Raw genomic sequence first — 18,368 nt, 5'->3', positions numbered from 1 at the left:
TACATTCGGTTATAAGCCCCCCCCCCCCCCCCGGATATAAGCCCCCCTCTGCTAAATGACGGTACTGAACAGGGCTAAATGTTGCTTTATTGCTATATGGCTTATAACCGGAATTTTACGGTATCGTTGACTGTTGTACTACTGATATCAACCTTTTATTACTATAAATAACCGAGAAATCCAAGATTTTGCCTGAGCTGCCGTGAACTCAACGGTGTATAAAAAAAATAAAAGAAAACGGTGAAGTAATGAGGCAGTGGCTGATATTTACTGTACATTGGACCCCAGTTGTTCAAATTGTGGATAACGCTATCCACCGGATAAATCACTATCCAGTGGATAGCAAAGTAGGTTTTGTTAAACAGTTGTCCACTGGATAACGATTTATCCAGTGGATAGCGTTATCCACCCTTTGAACAACTGGGACCAGATACTTAAAAGTTAACAACATTTCGCTTTCTGGTACGGTTGCGATCTGTAAATTCGTTTGCTACGTCAAGAAGAGAAAGTCTGTCTGTTCTTTCTTTGTGACTGTTTAAAATCGTCAGGTTGCTAAATAGCTCTTGGGTTATTGTCGAGAGAAGCCATGTTTTTAATCTCCAGGCAGTAGAAAACGATGTTTTACCAGCTGCACTGGTTGCCAGATTTACCAGTACGAGTTTGCATACTGTGATGAAAAGCCAGGACGCAATGGCGGCATTAAATCGTACCATTATTAACTGGACTCGACAACCGAATAATTTGTTTTGGTATCGCGTTATACACCTAACCCAGTCACGAGTTCAGATCAAAATTAACCAATTACGAAATTACACGTTTTCCTGAGAGGTCTATCTGCAGAATGAAGCCATTTAAAAAAAATACATAAACCTGTACTAGTACAAGGTTAAAATTGAAAAATAATTTGATAATGATCGCCATCTAATTCATTATTTATTGATTCATCTGCGCGCTTACTTTGCCAGTAACTTTTGTTCCTAACGAATAACCGATTTTTTGCAATTATTTTCTCCTTCTTATTTTTTTGTTTTCTTTTATTTATTTATTAAAAACCTTTAACTCAACAACAAGAGCTTGGTGACCCCCATAGTGTATCATCGATCAGTGATTAGCTTTACTGTAATATGCTGATCGTTAAAGATAAAACTTTTTGCAAGTTTTACAAATTTTCTGCAAAGAACGTTTAAAAAAATTAAAGGTGGATTTGAACCCCTTACAGCATTTTTTTTTTTCACTTACTCGCTTTTTCATATTTCTGTTATAGCTCTTTCTCCTTCAACTACATGGAATATTCATGGTTACAACACCAGTCAGACAAGTTTATTTGTTGACTGGAGCAACGTGCCAGGAAATTTGCAAGTCGATTTCTTCATTTTGTCCATGAATCAAACAAGGCCATACGTCAAGGGAGACGAGAGAGACAACGGAAGGACATCGTTTCTTCGCATAGTAAACTCCTCAACTACATTGATGAATGTGTCAAACCTCCCGGTATTCAGCCAGCACATTGTCCGTGTTTACCTGGTTGATGTAAATGGTGACGTCTATAAAAGTGAGCGCATAGTTGTCGAAACAGACGAGGGTGGTAAGTTAATTATTGCGTAATTTAAAAAATATATATAGATCTGTTCGATTTTCCAAGAACCTGGCGCCCAAGGCCCGAAACAGCCCGTGGCTAATACAAGGGATTTCCCAATTTGATTTGGCTAATAACTATTTAATTCATCTTTCCTTAGTACCACGACGCGGACCCTATCTGTACAGCTGGGATGTGAACGTTTTAGTTTTCAGCATCAGTTTTACGCGAGGAGATATTGACCCAGAAGACGCTCAGGGAAGAGTATTAGGTTATGTAGTTAAATACGCTACGATAAATCAACCAAACGTTACCAAAACGATCACATTCGATACGAACACCACGAGAATTACATTAAGGAACCTCACAGAAGGAACCACATACCTCATAGCTGTCGCTGGATTCACTAGCAAAGGAACTGGCCAGTACAGACCTCATGCAGCAACGCGTAAGTTCAGAATTAACGGATGATGAATTTTCCCTTATACCAGCTTAGTCAGTTCACAGTGTGTTTAAACAAACAAAGAAATAGATAAATACAGAACCAAAAATTAGAAAACAGCAACAATAGCTTGCTAAAATGAATTTTTTTAACAAAAGCTCTTGAAAAAAAAGAACTTTAGTAAGAAGAGTTATCAAAACACTCGAAACTTGGCTAAAGGTGGATTTCCACTGTCGCGTTTTTTATCCACGCACGTCAACGTACGTGAAAATTAAAAACGTACGTTAAAATGAAATTTTACGCACGCGATTACGTGCGCCGACTTTACGTTGTCCAATTTCCAGTGCCACGTCTTTTTAGGTATTTACGTACGTTACAAGCACGTATACGCACTTAGCGATCGCGAGTGTTTTCAAAAAAGTTGAACTGAGTTACGCAGTTGCGGTTACGCAGCGATTTAACCAATCGTACTTTTGGATTTTTCACATGACACCACTTACCATGTGGAACGCCATTTTGTTTTAAATCGCCGTCGATTTACATGGGAAAATAGATCAGATGAAGATGCACTTCTCATCGAGGAAGTTCGAACATTTCCAGTAATAATCTATAGACCTGACTACAGACCCAAACGCAATGAACGCAATGGTGAAAGAAAACGCCTGACGTCAGGTCACGTTGGCTGTGAACCGGGAATCCGAGAAGGTCGCCTCGCATGTGTTTTTTTTTTTACTTTATGGTGTCTTTCGGAAGTATTTATAAAATGACTCTTGGTCATATTCCCACATCACTTTTACTAGCGTGGGGTATTAAGTGTTTCCAAGCCAGCCATGTTGGAACAAGCAATAAAAATGCATAACAACTCTTAGACGGCTGGGTTTTTTTTTGCATAAATTAAAATGTTAATGATTTTTTCCCAAAGGAAAATCAATTTATTGTTTCACTCCTCTAATATTTCCGCCAATAGCACACTCTATTCACCAACTTAATAATTCAGGATGGCGGGCATTTACGTGCGTTTAACACACGTAAAAAAGAAACGCTTTTCATTAATGTTTACGCAACAGTGGGAATTTGCCTACGTATTATTTTTACGCACGTTTTACGTACGTGAATGTTTACGCGTCAGTGGAAATCCACCTTAAGCCGGTATTTCAAAGCACGCCGCGTAGCCATAGCAACTCTCAAGAATCTCAAGAAACAGCTGTCAAATGTCCCGAGGTATAAAATGACAGCAACTGAAGGTTCAGCTTTCAAAATAGAAATCTATTCCAAATCAGCCATAAGAAATCACATTGGAAGGGGATGGCACCCCCCCCCCCCCCCCCTTCCGCATTGTTCGTCCGAATTTAAACCCAGATCTTTAACGCACTTAGAATACACTTTACGCCAAAGTCCTCTCTCGACTCGGGTATTATTTATTTTTCCTTCTTTTTCAGCATAAAATACACAAAAAAGCAAGTCGAATATAGCAGTCAACTTCATATTTAATATTTAAATAGTATACCCCTGTTTTTCATGAATGCAGACGTTTTGTGCCCAAGTTTATGAATGGTAAAGGATACCTTTGAAATCGATAACATTGCCAATATTTAGACACTTTTGTTTGGTTAAGATAGTATTACATCAGTCTAATGCTAGCTTACCAGTCGGTCGCCTGTAGCCAGTATTAATCAGGGTTTCTTCTTTTTTGTTCTTTATAGTGTGTGGTGGCTACCTTACAGAGGATAGCGACTACTTCTCCAGCCCTAACTATCCCAACAGCCCTCATAATTTTGATGAGCACTTTCCTATATATGATCGAGAAACTCGCTGCTTTTGGAATATTAACCCTCGATCCGATTCATCGATGATATGGTTGACGTTCGCCGACCTTTCTCTTGGTAGAAGATACGATGACAACAATTGCGGGTAAATAATTGCGGAGGATTTGCTGAGAATTTTTAGGTTTTCTCATTCCTAACAAAAGATCAAAATAATTCGTTTGCAAAACAACATATTGTATAGCATTCGATATTTGGCCAATTTGATTGATGGTCACTATGCCCTTTCCCTGGTCCGTGAAACTGTCTGAGGTTTTTCACACAAGACACTTCCTTTGCTCTCTTTTAAAGCAATTAAATGGTAGATCACTTAAATGAAACAAAATGACGATCACAAAGTGAATATATGAACGACATATACAGCTATTTCGAGAAAGGTTGTCGGAAAAAAAAACATCAAAGTGCACGCGACAAGACCGAAAGGTGGTCTGGGTATTCACTGGAATTTTGTATATTGGCTTAGAGGAAATTTACAAGTTTGTATTTTTGCACGTGGAGAATTTGTTTTTCTTCTCAGGAGGCCTTTATCTGTAGCTTTACTTTTACTGTCGCATGTCTTTGAGTGAGGAAAAATTCTTCTGAACTTCAGATGGTCTAAACGTACCTTGTTTCTACATGTCTGAAAAGAAAGAAAACCTGAAAATTGCGCTTATTTTGTTGTTATATCTCATTAGTATTCAACACGTGCAGTAGCTCAATACGTCTACCCATACTACCTTTAGGGATTGGCTTGTGCAGTTTTGTGTTTTTTTTCGACAACGTTTCTCGAAAAAGCTGTATGTGAACTGCAGATAAATGATGAAATGAATGTCATGATCTGCGCAGTGAGTGAGCAATTTAAGCAATTGCATTTTTTAGCCTCAAAAACGTTTTCAAGGCTGCAACGGGATTTGAACCCATGGCATTCGCGATACCGGTCAGGGGGTGCGTTGCTCTACAACAACAACAACAACAACAACAACTTTATTTGCACCTTATACATTCAATTAAATTAGCAATACAATAATAAAAATAATAAAGTAAAGTGCATGGCTGCCCAGAATACACCAGGATTGGCTAACAAGATTGGGCAGCCATACTTAGTTTTTTTTTTTTCTGCCAACTGAGCTATAAAGCCTTGTTACATTAGAAGCAGGTCAATTGTAAGCCCTGATGCCCTGCATATGGAGTAGCTATAGATGACAAACTGAATACATGAAAAAAATGTGAACTGACAATAAATGATCAAATGAATGAAATGATCCTCGCAGTGTGTAAGCAATTTAAGCAATTGCATTTTTTAGCAGCGTATGAAGGCCTTCATAGCTCAGTTGGTAGATCAACGCACCGGTATCGCGGAAGTCATGGTTCAAATCCCAATGTAACCTTGTTTCTTTTTTTTTTTTTTTTGAGGCTAAAAAATGCAATTGCTTAAATTGCTAACTCATGCTGCGCGGATCATTTCATTCATTTCAAAATGACGATCGTCCATCCGTATTTAATTTTTATTTTCATATTGGTTTCCCTGGACGGTAACAGCTAACGCCTCAAGGTTCTTTTTAAAAGTTTTCGTTTCATATGTTTTTTTTTTTGTTTTGTTTTTTTTTTTCTTTCACTATAATTATGTCAGTGGAGGTGTTCGTATTTCTGCCCCGTCGAATGAGGACAAAAATGACAAATATGGAAGATTTCTCTTGGACGTTTGTGGACAAATAACAAACGAGACACTACTGATTGAAGGAGGAATTGTAAATCTTCATACAGATGGTTTTGAACAACACAAATATGATTCTCGTCTCAATCATTCAAGAATCTTGGCGCATTACAGATCCGAACCCGGAAATATCACCACCATAATAGGTAAGACAGAGAACAAAGAGAAAGGCCTATGAAGTAATGAAAAATTTCCCCAGAATTAACATACGAATAACCCTATTCATTCAACCCTCTTGAATCGGAAGGGGGGAGAGGGTGGGGGACCGATTATGATGTATGTGTGGTCTAACCAAGTATGCTCGGGGTGGAAATATATCAATTGGGTTTTAGTCAGACAACTCAAAAGGATTATGCATCAGGTTAAAGAAACTTCAGCAGTTACAAATTAGCTACTTTAATTTTTATCAGGTGAAGAGCTTAACTCGTGGACTGGAATTCAAGCCAACGCCAGCAGTTCATCTATTGATCTGTCATGGACATCACCTCCAGGCGGTTTACGTAGCGTGTCCACCGTTCAACAATATCTCATCTTGTTTAACACTATTCCGTCCAGAGGGTTTTACAGGGCGCTTTGGTTACCTGCAGACAAAACCCACGTAATGATTTCAGGATTACGCCCTTTCACAAACCACAGCTTGATTGTGGTCGCCATCTTTACTGACGAAAGCATACGCGAAAATACAGGCTGGTTTCGAGTACCAACGGAGGAAGGAGGTAAAGGATACTGTAAACTAGACTTGAAGCGGATTTGTTCCGATTTAACCTGCAACATGTACACTCGTTTTCATAAATATTTCAAGTTGAAAATATGAATATATGATATGTACCTTTTCTTTTTCTTTCGAAACGGCGGTGACAGAGCAAAAAATAAACGAATGTTACTTAAAATGAATATATAATGTTTGTTGTCAAACTTTCATTTGACATTGTCACATTTTCGCTCCAACTTGCGATTTAGGGTAATTCTGCTTAAAGTATTGTTAGTTTTATTTGTTATCTTAATGAAAGATAAAATGCGTGTTTGGTTTAGCGGCCATGATTTAAGTGTTGAACTAGAAATAATAAGTGAGGATAGGAAGCCGGTAGTTAAAAGTTTGAGTTAGAATCCCTTTAAGGGAATTAAAAGCCATGAAACGCTTTTCCACTGCGCTGTCGGAAAGAGAGAAAATTGACACTACTGTGTACAAACAACTGCATAGCTTTGTTGTTGTCACGTTGGTGTTCTGTTCGTGGACATTGCTTAGTTATCAAGGAGACGTCGTGGGAATAAAGTTACCTTTTTTACATTCAGGTGTTTTGTTTGCACGTCGTACCAATATGTGGTATCACATCGGACAGGGTATATTGCCTAATAACTCTTTTGCACCATGTGATGTGTTTTGTTCAATGAGATTGCGCGGAAATTATGTATATATATATATATATAGATATATAACTGAGGGTCTGCCTCTGAAGTCAAGCACGGTTGTATTGTACATATAAATAATAATGATTTTTTTTTTTTTTGTTATGTTAACGTTTAGTGCCAACAAGAAGCGCTTACATCCTTTACGCTCGTGCTATCGATCACAGCACGATTGATATCAGTTGGGAAAGAATTCCGCAGAGGGATGTTGGTGGTATACTACGAGGATATCATATATATATCTCACTCGATTACTACCACGGCCTTGTCAGAAATATAACTGTAGGCCCGGATATACACGAGGCGAGGATCACTGGACTTCAATCGTACACCGCTTACATCATATGGGTTAAACCGTTCACATCTAAGGGAGAAAGTAGAGACAAGAATGAAAGGTGGATTAGGACAAGTAAGTCATGATATTATGAAAGATATTGAGCATGTACATGACAGCATGGATTGTTTTCACCGCTTCTGCATGCTTTATTGAAAAGTTTGTATGTACTTCCAGAACATTTTTAAATTGCAAAATGTACTGTTTTCACTAAAAATAAGCAAAAATGTATCAACGGTTGTCCAATTTCTTTGGATGGAATATGTTTAGGTATCGAATAAAACGAAAACACGGCTTTGAATAGTCTAGTTTACTTTCACAGTACCTCTCTCCACCAAGAAGTGTAAATAGACACCGGCGAGCTGTTTGTGCAAAAGGATAAATGCTGGTGGGGAGTAGGAGAAGTTTAAACTTAAAACCTGCAAAGGAGCAGCATACCGTCCAGGGTTGGGGTTACCATTACTCCTAGCTGCTGTGTGCTACACCAGCACAATTGGCTTCCTCGATCCCTCGACTAAGCGGAAAATCGAGAAAGTCTATTTTAAATATTTTCTATCATTTTTACCTTAGAATGTGGATCAGCTCTACACAACAGTTCAGGTGTCATTCAAAGTCCTGGATTTCCTCGCAGAGTTGAATATTCGGAATGTACTTGGGACATTTATCCCGAAGATGGAAACAAGAGCGTTCTACTCACCTTTGGACATTTCGATCTTCCACTGTCCTTCAAATGCGAGTATGTCGATGCTGCCGTTTTACTATGTTATTAAGTACGCTTTGCAAAGTCACATAATGCACACAAGATTGACTAAGCCATCCAGCTATCAAGCCTCCCTTCCGATTGCATGATATACCACCAAACTAAAGAAATGCTAATGTTAAATTATTTCTTTTTTTATTTCATTTCAGAGAATTCTATGTTTCTGTTAGAGATGACAGTGGTATAAAGCCCGAACTTATCTGCGGCGAGAGAGGTCCATTCACTTTCTTGGCACACAAGTTTAAAATCGACTACAAATCCACCCGATACACAGAAATCGGGTCAGGATTTCTAGCTCTATATATTGTTCTAAATGAATCGCTAGTAGACGGTAAGAAAAACACATTTATTATCATATCTTGGTTTCCACACGTGGAGAAACATTCCCGGCATATCAGTTGAACGATAATTCAACTACACGTGCAACAATCTGCATTCGACTACAGCCACTATTTTTCTGTTTTTTTTTTTTTTTTATAGCTTTGTCTCATTTTTTTATATTATTTCTTGTTGTTGTTGTTATCACTTTTTCCCCTTTTCTATCATTTATATCAGACATTTTGTTTCAAATCAGAAAAAGGTGTCTGGAGAATTTTTTTTTTCTTTTGAGACAAAAATTGAAAAGTGGTCGAAGACAGTTTTGTTAATCTTTAGGTTTTTAGTGTATTTGACACATAAACATATTCGCATACCCATTTTGCTCTTCCACGACTGATAGTAGATCCCATCTGACACTATCCAGCCCACCAGATAAAGCACAACAGATCTGTGGTATCCTTACTTTTTCTTCTCGCTGCTGTGGAAGTCAGTTTAGCGTGACAGCAAGTTTGATATTTTGCTATGGGCTTACCCAGGACATTTCCCTTGGCAAAATGAGTTGAGGGCTAGTCTGTATGAGTGATTTAATCGGTGTATCATCTTCCAACCACAATTTTACCCCTTTGTCGTTTTCCCAGCTCCTCTTGTGGACAACTGGAACATTAACATCTCCAGCGTAATGTCGTCAAGCATAAGCGTCATGTGGACACATTATGTTCCCGATAATTCCTACTCCCTGCAATTGTATGCAGTTGTATGCACACCAACCAATCAAGAAGCTGGCCCGATTGTAGCAACTGCCAATAAAACCGAGACAAACTTAGAAGTACGACGACTTAGAGCACTAACTGAATACAGCGTTCAGGTGTTGGCTTTAACACTGCACACTGATAGTGGAGCACTGAGTTTGAAAGGGAGTGAGAAACTCACTGTAAGCACTCCGGAAGGAGGTAATTGAAGTGCTGTATATCTTTATATATCATTTAATCCTTAATTATAATTAACTTCGTGTCCTTCAGTGGCTGTATGAATAGTTGCTGTGAATGTTTATTTGTCACGTTGTAAGAAATTTTCAGAAGATGCAAACGTAATTATTTTCGTTTAAGGGTGTCCATATTATACATACCATGGAAATTGTAAAAACCATTTTTTGTATTGACACGGAACAAATCCTTTTAGTTGAATAGAACTTGATCCTCTTTCGTCTTCTTTTTCAGTTCCAAGCGAACCTCCCGGTAATTTCACCGCATTAAGTCCTGACTCGAGTAGAATAATCGTGTCTTGGACTCACATCCCAGATGGTAGTGTAAACGGAATGTTGCAAGGGTACAAGGTTTTCTATCGAAGCCTCTTGGATGATGGAAATTATTCCACCATTACAGTTGGACCAGCGACCTTGCAAGCCATAATCAGTGAAAACCTGATATACACTGATATTTATGAAGTCAGAGTTGCAGGATTTACAAGTGTTGGCGTCGGAGTGATGAGCGAATCCGTGCCAGTTCAACCAGGTAAAGCGTGACAACTTTTCTTTCCGAAAGAAGAAATTAAACTCTGTTAATCAGAAGGCTTGTCTATTGTACTGATATTCAACAATTATTCCATGAGCGCGCATTGACGCGCAGTCGTTGGCTTTAACTATCTCTGCAAGCGCGGGTGAAATAATTGTTTTATTAAAAACACCAAAAGATTTGCAACATTTGAGCTCCCAGGCTGTTATCGCTTACGCGTACACCTACCATATTTCTAGTCCATGGTATAAGAAATCATGCTCCCATGGCCAGTTTTTAATAATCTGTGATAACAAGTCACTGACGTAATATCGCCGAATCTTTGGTCAAATTTGGATAATATCTCGCCATGGGTATCTTTTGGCTCGAATGCCCCGCTACTAACCATGACTCGACCAAACTCGTCTGATCTGCCGCCAAAGCGAACCAAAAGAGCACGGTTAAGTTAAGTTAAGTTAAGTGCCAATGAAAAGAAATGTCATATCCTTTTTTCACATTATAGTAAAGAAAATAGAAATTGTGACTACAATGTATCCCGCTCAACCTCATCCAGTGATTGTTAATTATGCGTTAGGTGGATAACCCGTATATGCGAAACATGTCACTAGAAAAGGCACTTAAGCTTGTTAAGTGAGAACTTTGAAAGCATTTCTTCAACCTCGAAACTTAAGTGGCAGTTTCTCTTAAAGCGGTCCATCGCATTTCGGGTTCGGAAAAAAGTTTTCCCTCAAACTTTGCCCAGTGAACTATCTTAGGTTGTAAGTAAATGCAACGACTTTAGTTTTTGGAAATACGTTAAAATATATTTTTTAGAGCTCTCAACAGTGAAGGTTGCAAAAGGCCTAATTTTGAGCTTGGCCAGAACGAGAAATTTTATAAGTTGACGAGCTCGCTGCTCAAAAACAACCAAACGAACCAAATTATTAATATTATTCCTAAGTTAAGTGGTCCTTCAAAGGTTGGAAACGCATGTTAATTTTGATACATTTTGATTTACGGGTCCGTGAAAATTTAAATATCAGCAACCGTTAGATCGCTTTTTGTAAACATGCAAAAGTATGATGTCTTCGCCGGCCTTTATTTCACGAGTCCAGACCAGACCATTCTAAATTCCAACTGAATCCTACAAAACAGATGTTAGGAAGCATAGAAATATAAAAATACCTTGCACTTTTTATCTTCCTTTGCCACAGCGACTTCGAACATTTCGTGCTTATGCGAGTTAGTAAGCTCATTTGCATAATGTGTATGAAATACTCGCATAAGCACGAAATGTTCGAAGTCGCTGTGGCAAAGGAAGATAAAAAGTGCAAGGTATTTTTATATTTCTATGCTTCCTAACATCTGTTTAGTAGGATTCAGTTGGAATTTAGAATGGTCTGGTCTGGACTCGTGAAATAAAGGCCGGCGAAGACACCATACTTTTGCATGTTTACAAAAAGCGATCTAACGGTTGCTGATATTTAAATTTTCACGGACCCGTAAATCAAAATGTATCAAAATTAACATGCGTTTCCAACCTTTGAAGGACCACTTAACTTAGGAACAATAATAATAATTTGGTGCGTTTGGTTGTTTTTGAGCGGCGAGCTCGTCAACTTATAAAATTTCTCGTTCTGGCCAAGCTCAAAATTAGGCCTTTTGCAACCTTCACTGTTGAGAGCTCTAAAAAATATATTTTAACGTATTTCCAAAAACTAAAGTCGTTGCATTTACTTACAACCTAAGACAGTTCACTGGGCAAAGTTTGAGGGAAAACTTTTTTCCGAACCCGAAATGCGATGGACCGCTTTAAGAGAAACTGCCACTTAAGGCCTTGTTACACGAGGCCATTTTTTCTTGTAACTTGCCGCGCAACGATGATAATGACCACTGAAAAAAAAATGCAAGTTGTAAAGGGGTGTCACACGTTTGCAGTTTCTGTTTGTAACTTGTAACTTGTAACGCACACGTGAAAAATTCTCAACTTGAAATTTCCCGCGAGCGAAGAACTAGCTCTGATTGACTCATTCTGATAAAGCTGCGTTGCAAGTTCCAAAATGTCAGAGCAGTGTCACACGAAGCAATTTGTCACGCATCGTTCGAAAAGTAAGGTTAGTTCTACTTTTCTTGCAAAAATACGGTGCAATACGTAATTTTTTTTTGGAAATTGGCATCGCAACTTTTGTTGCGTTGCAAGTTTCAAGTTGCAAAAAAAATTGACTCGTTAAACATGGCCTCTAGCGTTTATAAAGGTTATATATATTTAGGTAACATGTTTATTTGTTTAGTTTGATGACCAAACTAGTCCAATATGACATTCTCATATTTATATATATATACTTTTATGTTATCTGTAGGTTGTATGCAGGGTTTTGTTAACGATAGCATGGGTGTGATAACAAGCCCTGGCTTTCCAGAAAAATATCCAAGTAAATTACTTTGTTATTGGATTGTCCTACCACAATATTTCAAGTACCGACTCGTCTTTGCCTTCGATACTTTCCATACAGAGAACGTGGAAGGAAGACCCAACTGCACGTAAGTTTGTGTTAAATATACAAGCATAATTACATGAAAATGACCGTCTTTTAACTGGGAGGTGTTCGATCCGTCTCAGACTTGCTTTTTTGGAAAAAGAATTAAGGCAAACAAAACAGGCAATCGACACTTTTATTTTCAATTAAAGACCGCAAATTAAATTGTATGAATAAATGATCAATGGCGTAATTTAACTAATAGGATCCAGTTAGAAAAAAATCGAGCAGTTAAATTTTGGTCCCAAAAGAACCACAAACAATAGTTAAAACGTATTTTTAGCCTGCTATTCAGAAGTATGCCTTTGGAGAGTTCTGAATGTTGCTTTATTCTCTTAGGAATTTTCAGAATGACTACATTCAAGCTGGAAATTTGCATAACATTCTGAGAAGTAATCCATATTGTGGAATCAGGAATCCATTTGCCGTAATCTTGGAAGCCAACTTTACCAACTATGCTGGGATACTTTTTAAATCTAATGACCAGGTGGAAGAACAAGGTTTCAACGTCAGCTATTTTGCTGTAAACAAGACTTCAAAGATCTGTAAGTGACAATTACATTTGCATAAACATTTTTTGCTCTCTACAGTCAATTATTTAAAAGAAACGGTGTTCTAACTCATCACGTTTACTTACAAGTTCTCTGGTATATTTTTTCGTCTTGTATTGAAGGACGTATGATATTTGGTTTGAATATTTCAACAGTAATGCTACCAAAAACACATTACTATTTTAGCTACGTATGGACGTATATTAAGCAATTATTGGATGAGGTTGAGCATGATATCGTGAATTGTCAAAACCGAGGTCTGTGTTATCTGCCGAAGCCGAAGGCTGAGGCAGATAACACGGGCACGAGGTTTTGATAATTCACGATATCATGCGAAAACCGATTCCTATAATTGTTTTATTATACGTTTTCAAACAATTTGCCATCACTTTTTCTAGCGCCGACGTAAAATTTCGTCAGAACATTGGCCAAAGCGGTTTTATCTTGCGGTTCCTCCAGGTTCTTCTCCCTTAAATAATCATTCAACATTTTTACACTTGTTTTTGTTGTTCTCTTGGTGTTTTTAGAATCTTTATTCTTGATCAAAACTTTCAATTTCTCTTCGGAAACGGAGGCGGATCGCTCAGCCATATTTTCAAACGTTTGACAGTACTACACGGACGAGGGGCTTGGAAACTAGGCGGACTTTGAACTCGACATGATAACCCAATATCTGCTTCAGATATTGGGTTATCATGCAAAGTTCACATGCTACTGTAGATTGACTAACCCAATAAGAATGCTCTCGACCAATCACATGTTTCAAAGTAATTCTAATGTATAATAATGTAGTATATCATAATTAGCCTTGGTGAAACTTGGCATAAACAGAGTCATTCTCTTTGCTAGTAATGTATTTTCTTTTTGCCCCTGCTAGCTATCAGTATAGTCGTTGGAAGTATCACTGGTCACGAGGTTACTTTGACATGGCTGCCTGCTGCTGACAACTACATTGTGTTGTACAAGCCGTCAAATGTAAGACGAGAATGGAAGTTTAAAAGGACTAGACACACGCAGGTCACATTGCGGTCGCTGCGGGGACTAACGGAGTACACTGTAACGGTAGTGGGATATTCATCAAGCCAAGAAACGTATGGTAGCCAGGATATTAAGTTTAAAACCTTGAATGGTAAGTTACTAAACGTCTTTTTGCATGTATTCCTTAGTCGCTGGAGGTAATTTTTCAGCAAAGGCAAAATGGCTGATTATAATCCCATTTTTAATCAAGTAGAGTCTGTTTAAAAGCTATCTACAACAACGTATACACTAATTTTCCTTTCAGCAACTGAGCCAGAAACGACTACACCTTTAATAACAACCCCAACGCCAGGTAAGAACACTCCTTTAAAAATTAAAAAAAACAAAAAACAAAAAAAGCCAACATAAACAAGAAGACACCCATATACCTATGAATCCATGCATACTATGCATTGATGCTAATCAGTGCCTTGGTAAGTCGTAAAATCAGTAACACTTAAAACTAATGAAGGTAAAAATAGTTGAATCCAAAACAGGTTTGCTGATGACCTAAAGAAGATTGTATCTCCATTATGTGTTCCGCAAAAATTACATTAACGCATGTCGTTTCGAAAAAAAGAGGCGTCCACATTGTTTAGCGCCTTTTTCATTAGAGATATTTGAGATATGCAGCTCATTCATTTCCTTGTTAGCTACTTTAATTAAACTGAGCTTAAAAACAAGTCACTTTAAAGGAAGGTATTAAAGAAAGAAAAAAGTCAAAAGGACCTTAACAAAAGGCTGTGGCCAACAACCAACTGCCAATTAAAAAACGCAATACCCGATTCCCTCTATAGCGCGCGCCTGCAGGGAATCACGGTAGTTGTATTCATCAAACCCTGCGCGAGACTCAGCAACGCGCATCGTTGCTGAGTCTCGCGCAGGGTTTGATGAATACAACTACCGTGATTCCCTGTAGGCGCGCGCTATAGAGGGAATCGGGTATTAAGGATTTCGTTAAAGATAAGGGGGAGTGGTGTTATATAGTATCTATCAAGAGAATGTAACTTAACTAGTAGGTGGTGTTTTCTTTAGAGCCAATTACCCTTATGTACCCTTATGGAGTTGCCGCCGGGGATTCTGTAGTTGCGTTCGACATCAGTGAAAGGAAATGCTTCAAAATACCTATCCCTGACGGAGGAATGGCTTTCTTTGGTAAAAGACACAGGAAGCTTCACGTAAGTCTAGCAGCAACCGGAATTACAGTTCATTTTTACTTTATTATCATGTAGAAAGTCACGTTTGCTTGAATGTAACAATACAATTTTCTTCTTCATTTTTTTTTTTCAGAACACGATTTAAATATTTTGGTAGAAAATGTTTTTCCTATACATTTGTAAACTACAAAGATCTTATTTTTTTACAAGATAAGTTCTATATGAACCCGGTTGATAGCAATTTTTAAGACTTAAATGTGTACGGTAGAATGTTAAGAGAGCTGGTTAATAAGCAGACCTTAGGACAGTGTTCAATACATGCAAACGGTGATTTTATTCAAGCTTGTAGTTGAGCTCCAATTGTATTGTTAACTAGCCTAGATTGAAGCAATTATGGCCAAATTTTATGACTTTCTTAAAAAAAAATCTTTAAACAAATGTTATATAGTGTGTCAGTTCTTTGGAGACTCGACTTTAACTTACTTTACGATTCTGGATATTTTCCTAACATTTTTGACAAATTTAAAAACCAAGATAGCGGATCCTAGTTTGTAGACAGTTAGAATGTATGACATATTTTCTTGTTATATAACGCCAATGCAATAAATACATCTTTTATGCACCAGTTAATATTAATGTACAATGTAAGTGCTTTACCACTCCTCGTGAAACAAAATAAAGAAATTAACACGATGAAATCATATGGCTTTTGTTAAAACATCATTTTACTACTTACCTTTTTGGACATTATACAGATTTGCCCCAATGGAGTAATCCAGTTTGAAAGAGAACGGATCAACCGATGGCCATACAAATTTGGTCAGAGGTATTGGTTAAGAGACGATGCAATGCTTGCACCATATTGGAGCAACGTAGACTTCGGAAGCTCGTTTGTCAATGGACCCTCAAAAGTGTTTTATCATGTGTACTCTGACTCCATGCCAAGCTCAAACATAACACTGAGTGAAGCGACAGAGGATGTCATGAAGCTTCTTAAAAGGCCTCTTGCAACGAATTTTACTGCATCTTGGGTACTTGTTGTTACATGGGAGAAACTTCGTCCCCGGGAATACAATTCACAGAATCTGGTGAGATACGCATTATAACGTATCTTATTATATACAGACACCTAAGACATTCAAAGGCAGAGTTGAGGGAACTGACACCTTTCATTTTTATTCTAGATAGACACACCAATCGTATTTTGCATTAAGTATAAAGCCCCGACCTTGCTATGCAAGAGAAACAAAAATGTCGGTCATGTCTTTATAAAGTGTCATTTGATGTCATTAAATCCGCCATCTTGAATTCGCCGTTATTCTTCATCTAACTATGTTATCGGGAAGCATAAACAAACTGTCAAAAAATTGCCCTTTTAGGTAAGTCTTTAAGATCCATTGCATCCAACCACTGATGAATAAGTCGCGTTATTAACTTAGAATTAAACATTTATACAAAGCTTAAACACTTGAAATATATGCGAACAAAATTGTTATTGACAGTCTGACCGAGTTGTTCTCTTTTCACTCTTCGTGTTTCTCAAAGCGGCAAATTTGCTTCATTTGAGATAAAAAAAAGCTGACTGAAGTTTCCAAATGACAGTCGGGACTACACATTTAGTAGAATGCTTGCCATCGTCTTTGGATCATCATCAACATCATCATCATCATCATCATCATCATCATCATCATCATCATCATCATCGTCATCATCATCCTGAGATTTTGTTTTTCTTTTCATTCCAGCTTAACACGTTTCAGTGTGTCATTATAACTGACGGAGTCTACTCCTTTGTCATGTATAATTACCCCGTGGGTGGAATACAGTGGTCCGCTCCAACAAGTGTGTAAGTACAACTTATACTTCTTATTTTCTGACAAATGAAAAATTTGTGGTGGTTACCTATTACATGATTGTGTGTTTATTTAAAAAGGAGTGCTTTGCAACCTCACTAACGTAAAATAATATGTAGTCGTTCACGAATATTTATGTCAAAAACTTCTCGTAAGGGAGGTAATCTTAATGAGTGGAGACTTTTTCGACATACATAAGGCCCCTCAAAACCGAAAGAACTATCTACATGGAACTCTCTAAAGTACCGAGCAACAATAAACAGAATAAGTAGACCTATATTTCCATTTATTTTTATTTTATTTTTATTATTTTTTTATTTATTTATCAGTGAGTCTACGCCAAAATTATTCGGTTTCGTTGCTTAAAAAGAGAAAAAAGTAAGTATTGAGCAACGTCAAAACAGAATAATTCGACCAAAATAAAATTATTTAGCCAAAAGTAAACGGTTAACTATTACGCCGTTATAGTAAACATTTCGTTAGTTAAAAGAACATGTTTATACATTTGCAGATGGGCTAGATTGCAGTTAACATGCCCTGCAGTGGCAATTAGTACAAAAATCAATCGCATTACCGAAGACGTGATTACTGCCACTTGTATTTTCCAATTTTCAGTAATAGCATTCATGTTCGGCTAATTTTGTTTTTGGTCAGGTCTAACTACATACACTACACCAACTACAGAGGTCTTCCTGTTATGGGATGGAACGCTGGAGACAGCGATGGCAAAGTATTTAACTATATAAGGTATGATATAATGTTCGCATCTGTATTCAAGGAAACCCTAGGTGAGAATTTTAATGGGATCTTTGCAGCTAACGGGAACATGGTACAGAATTATACCTAGCTCAGTGGAGGGCAGACAAAGCGCACGGACATCCAAAAAATGCTACTTTAAACAGTCATGCTTAATTTTTCTTCGTTTTGAATGTCCAAGAGCGAAGCTCCAGGATGGCAGATTTTGTAGCTTGTCGCCATAAACTGCTTAGGGCCCAGTTTAGTTTATTTATATTTCCCCCGCAGTTGTTTGTTTCATATATAATTATATCTGCATGGGAAATAATTTAAAATCTCCTCAAAAGTTATGATTTAGGGCATGTATCTTTCTTTCATTCGCTTTCAACAACAACAACAAATCAAAGGCGCTTTGTTAGCCCACTCGTGAATGAGAATACTAAATGTATTGGTGTAGAGCTATGAAATGATTCTGTCTTTTTGTGAGCGGCATGTTAGTATAGAAGTTGTTTGAAGGGAGATATGATCACGTTGGTTCCTTGTGTTTACAGCGGACGCGGGTAATCCATTCAAAAGCCTTCGTTATATAACACTAATTTCTACCGAAAGTGCAAGCTTGCTAACGCGTTGTGTAGTGGCAATGCGTTGGCCCTCCACTCCAGCGCCCGGGTTCCA

The 18,368-nt window shown here is 37.8% G+C and overlaps 1 protein-coding gene across 1 annotated transcript in view; it reads left to right on the top strand.

Moving 5' to 3' along the window:
* The window catches only part of LOC144634217 (uncharacterized), a 51,556-nt gene that overhangs the window by 16,920 nt on the left and 16,268 nt on the right, over positions 1-18,368 (top strand). The window contains exons 14-31 of the mRNA XM_078493109.1: positions 1,265-1,585; positions 1,737-2,024; positions 3,722-3,929; positions 5,451-5,680; positions 5,945-6,250; positions 7,060-7,350; positions 7,846-8,011; positions 8,185-8,366; positions 8,992-9,303; positions 9,571-9,864; positions 12,204-12,384; positions 12,720-12,925; positions 13,809-14,060; positions 14,214-14,261; positions 14,984-15,126; positions 15,861-16,193; positions 16,851-16,951; positions 17,613-17,705. Coding sequence (XP_078349235.1) covers positions 1,265-1,585; positions 1,737-2,024; positions 3,722-3,929; positions 5,451-5,680; positions 5,945-6,250; positions 7,060-7,350; positions 7,846-8,011; positions 8,185-8,366; positions 8,992-9,303; positions 9,571-9,864; positions 12,204-12,384; positions 12,720-12,925; positions 13,809-14,060; positions 14,214-14,261; positions 14,984-15,126; positions 15,861-16,193; positions 16,851-16,951; positions 17,613-17,705 — 3,955 coding nt within the window. The remainder of the gene's footprint in view (positions 1-1,264; positions 1,586-1,736; positions 2,025-3,721; positions 3,930-5,450; positions 5,681-5,944; positions 6,251-7,059; positions 7,351-7,845; positions 8,012-8,184; positions 8,367-8,991; positions 9,304-9,570; positions 9,865-12,203; positions 12,385-12,719; positions 12,926-13,808; positions 14,061-14,213; positions 14,262-14,983; positions 15,127-15,860; positions 16,194-16,850; positions 16,952-17,612; positions 17,706-18,368) is intronic.

This window comes from Oculina patagonica, chromosome 13, assembly GCF_052425735.1.
Source record: "Oculina patagonica isolate OP01 chromosome 13, crgOcupat, whole genome shotgun sequence".
NCBI classification, from domain to species: Eukaryota; Metazoa; Cnidaria; class Anthozoa; order Scleractinia; family Oculinidae; genus Oculina; species Oculina patagonica.
This window is presented reverse-complemented; position numbering and strand designations above follow the sequence as displayed.